Source organism: Bison bison, unplaced genomic scaffold (assembly GCF_000754665.1).
Source record: "Bison bison bison isolate TAMUID 2011002044 unplaced genomic scaffold, Bison_UMD1.0 scf7180017864295, whole genome shotgun sequence".
In the NCBI taxonomy this organism is placed as follows: domain Eukaryota; kingdom Metazoa; phylum Chordata; class Mammalia; order Artiodactyla; family Bovidae; genus Bison; species Bison bison.
In genome coordinates this window covers 812,944-816,384 of record NW_011494867.1, presented here as the reverse complement: position 1 = coordinate 816,384, position 3,441 = coordinate 812,944, and the positions used below count along the sequence as shown (strand labels likewise).

At 62.6% G+C, this 3,441-nt stretch overlaps 1 protein-coding gene across 1 annotated transcript in view; it reads right to left on the bottom strand.

Moving 5' to 3' along the window:
- The window catches only part of VAC14 (Vac14 homolog (S. cerevisiae)), a 77,812-nt gene that overhangs the window by 40,998 nt on the left and 33,373 nt on the right, over window positions 1-3,441 (bottom strand). Inside the window, exon 13 of the mRNA XM_010850848.1 lies at window positions 1,358-1,514. Within this exon, the coding sequence (XP_010849150.1) occupies window positions 1,358-1,514 (157 nt within the window). The remainder of the gene's footprint in view (window positions 1-1,357; window positions 1,515-3,441) is intronic.

Sequence of the window (3,441 nt, the reverse complement as noted above, 5' to 3'; positions counted from 1 at the left end):
GGGGACCTAGCATGGAGAACAGAGGGGAGCACTCGCGTCCACAGGGGTCGCGCGGTCAGGATGTCCACAGGAAGCAATGCGTGGGCCCGGAAAACGCTGCATCCTGCGGAACCAGGGAAGGACGCTGGGCTGCTGCGAGAGCCCCTGACTCCTTCCTGCCTTCAGTCAGAAGCAGCTGGAAACAAGAGCAGCTGCAGGCGGAGCATGCAGTGGTGACAGTCTGGGCCCTATGGGACACCCCTTGGCCGGGGCTTGACTTCAGGTGTCACTAGGGAGATGTCTTCCCTGGTGGCTCAGCTGGTAAAGAATCTGTCTGCAATGCGGGAGACCCGGGTTTGATCCCTGGGTTGGGAAGATCCCCTGGAGATGGGAAAGGCTACCCACTCCAGTATTCTAGCCTGGAGAATTCCACGGACTGTATAGTCAGTCCATGGGGTCACAAAGAGTGGGACACGACTGAGTGATTTTCACTCACTTTTTGATGCACAGGTCTTCTGGGATTGGCTGGCAGCCCTGGCCCCCACTTCCACTGAGCAGGTGCCCTCAGGGCCAAGTACTGGGACACCTCTGGGGACGGTGTGGTGGGGCTGTGGTGGAGAAGGCACCACTGAAAAGGCCCCAGATGTATCTGACTCTTGGCTTTTCCATCAGAGGAGGTCTAAGACCTCGTATCTGGATGTCAAGAGCCGCTCAGGGGACAGAGACACCTCAGGCAAACACCCAAGATTTGCTGGGTACACTCCTTTCAAGCTGCCTCCGTGGGCATTTTCCGGGATTGTGTCACTGGAAGGCAGTGGCATCTGCTTGCGAGGGAGGACCCGGAGTCACGCTGGCCCCAGGAGAAGAGCCACCTGGGCTGGAGGGACCCCGAGGTGGGGGCTCCAGGGGCGCCACGGCCAGCTTCACGTGCGAGGACTGCCCGGGAACACCCTGTCTGAGTTACCCACTCTCTGGCCTGGGCCGCCTGCCCTGTTACTTTCAGCTTCTCGACGATGTCTTCCACCCATGAGACCCAAGCTCTGCGCTCCCTGACTTCTGACCAGTGACGGCGCCCCAGGGGAAGAGACCATCACTGACTCGGATGGTTTCACATTCAGCCAGTGGCTCAAAGGGCCGAGAGTGGCAGGGAGATGAGGGAAAGGGCTGTGAGGGTCTCCTGCGAGGGTGGGGGCTGCTGCAGTGGGAGGCGGGAGGGTCAGGCTGCCTGCCGCCTGCAGAGCGGCACATCACTGGCCCTCACCCCCAGGAGCTCCCGGGCTCAGGAGGGTGGCCCACGTGCAGCCAGTCCTGGACAAGACTGAGCAGCATCGCGCCCAGGGTTCCCGAGGCCACAACCATCCGGGAAGGGAAGACTCACCGGGTGTGTTCAGCAGGCCGGCTCTGCCGGGGGTGGGCGCCTGGAGCTCCGAGTGGCTGACCCGGAGGTCAGGGCCATCGAGGGGGCCTGGGTCATCCGTCTGGCCTGCAGGGGAAGAAGCAATTTCTGCCAGCACCTCCAGATCCTTTAGGATAACCTGGGGAGAGAAGAAGAGAATGATGGACAAGGACCCCCACCCTGCGCCATGACTGTGGACGGAGAGCTGCCTCCAGGGGCACCAGGCCGCTGAGGGCCGCCTGGATTACGGCTCTGAGTGCTCACAGACTGCTGCAAAGGATATGGACTCAGGAGAACAGAGGCAGACGGCAGGAAGTGGGGGAGAGAAGGCGGGGTCAACTCTTCCAATGCTCACTGCTCTCTGGTCCCGGGCCCAGCCTGTGCAGTGGGGGCCCTGGGCTGGCCAGGCCTCGATGTCAACCAGCACTCAGCCAGATGCTGACCCTACCAGGGCAACAATGACCCACACCAGGTCCAGTGGGTTATTTCCCTATCGGGAAATATGCTTGGGGAGCCAGCACGCCTGAGAGGCCTGGCCTGTGAGACGTCCGCACCCTGAGTGGCCCTGTGAAGGAGGGGGAGGCCAGAGGAGGCAGCTGTCCCGGTTCTGAGCCGGAGGGGAGCCCTTGCCTGTCCTTGGTCTCGCCTACAGGCGCCTCCTCAAGGAGCCTGAGGCTCCACTTCAGAACTAGCTCTCGTCCATGAGCGGAGCTCAGTGCTCACAGTCCTGGCTTCACTCTCGACCCTGACATCAGTCGCCTGACTCTGGAACAGTGAACTGACCATGCCCGCATCCCCTGGCTTCTGCTGAGTGGCGCCTGCTGGGGGCCAGGCCCGCGCTGGCGGGAGGAGAGACAAGGCCACAGGGCCCTGGGCGTTGTCCCCATGGCCCAGGGGAGACAGGCGGCCCACAAGCTCTGCGACAGCACTGCCTACGCCCCCGGGACCAGCAGCATGGCCTGAGGGGGGCTGCCGGGCCTCGGAAGTGCTGAGCCCAGGTCTGCCAGGGAGCCGGGGGTACAGGGAGGCACACAGAGCATTCTCTTAACCAGCAGAAGCTTTTCACGGATGCGGGACCAGACCCAGAGGCACATTCCTGGAACCCAAGCCACAGCCCAGCCCCGGAGTGGGGTGTGCGGTGGGGGCGGACACCAGGCAGGGCAGGTCGTCAAGGACTGTCGCCCGGACACAGGGGCGGTCTGAGCGCGGCTTTGCGGTGGGCCGGGGGGCTCAGGCTCCTCCTGTGTGCCGTGGGGACTCGCCCTCGCCAGGGCGCTGTGCCGATCTCAGGAGTTGCTTCCTGCACGACTTCTACGCGGGGATCCTGGGGCCAAACCTGCTGGCGGCCCTGCATGGGGACAGGGCAGGGACAGCGGCACACATTCAGGCCTCCAGCCTCACCTCTGCATCAGGAGCATCTGCGTCACTCGTCTCCGCACGCCTCTTCCCCCCGCAGGGCCACACGGCCAGCAGAGCTGTGCTTCATATCCCGCATTGTCTCGTTTTATAAAGTTTCACGTCAACCCGCAAATTAATGCAAACCACACACTTCTACTGTACAATTACAGCCTGAAATGTTGTCTACAGGTTCCTTTAGTAATCCTGGCCACCCCTCTCGTGCCTACATATCAGAAGATTTGTCTCTGGTCCCCTGGGGGCTGAAGCCAACAGACAGGTCAGCTTGGAGCAAAACCGTGTACTTGAGTACACACACACTGTGGAAGCTCCCTAAGTGGGAGCTGGAGAACAGCAACACTGTCTCCTTCAGCCTCCAGAGCCAAGGACTGGAGAGGGGCTGCCAAGACGGAGGGCAAGGAATGGTGCGAAGAGGAGAGCGGGGAGTTGGTGGGGAGCCACTTCGGGGTTCTCAGTCCAGCCCATCAAGTTCAGCCACTGACCCTCCCCCAGTGGACCGGGAAAACCAGTCCACGCTGAACGAGGCTATGGGTAACCAGCATCCTGATGCAGGCCCAGGCCAGGCCTCTGCCTCTGCGTGGGGCGCGGGGGGCGCCCCGGGGACGGCGTCAGTGGGGGCCTGGGACAGCAGCGGGGGCCACGAGGAGCGG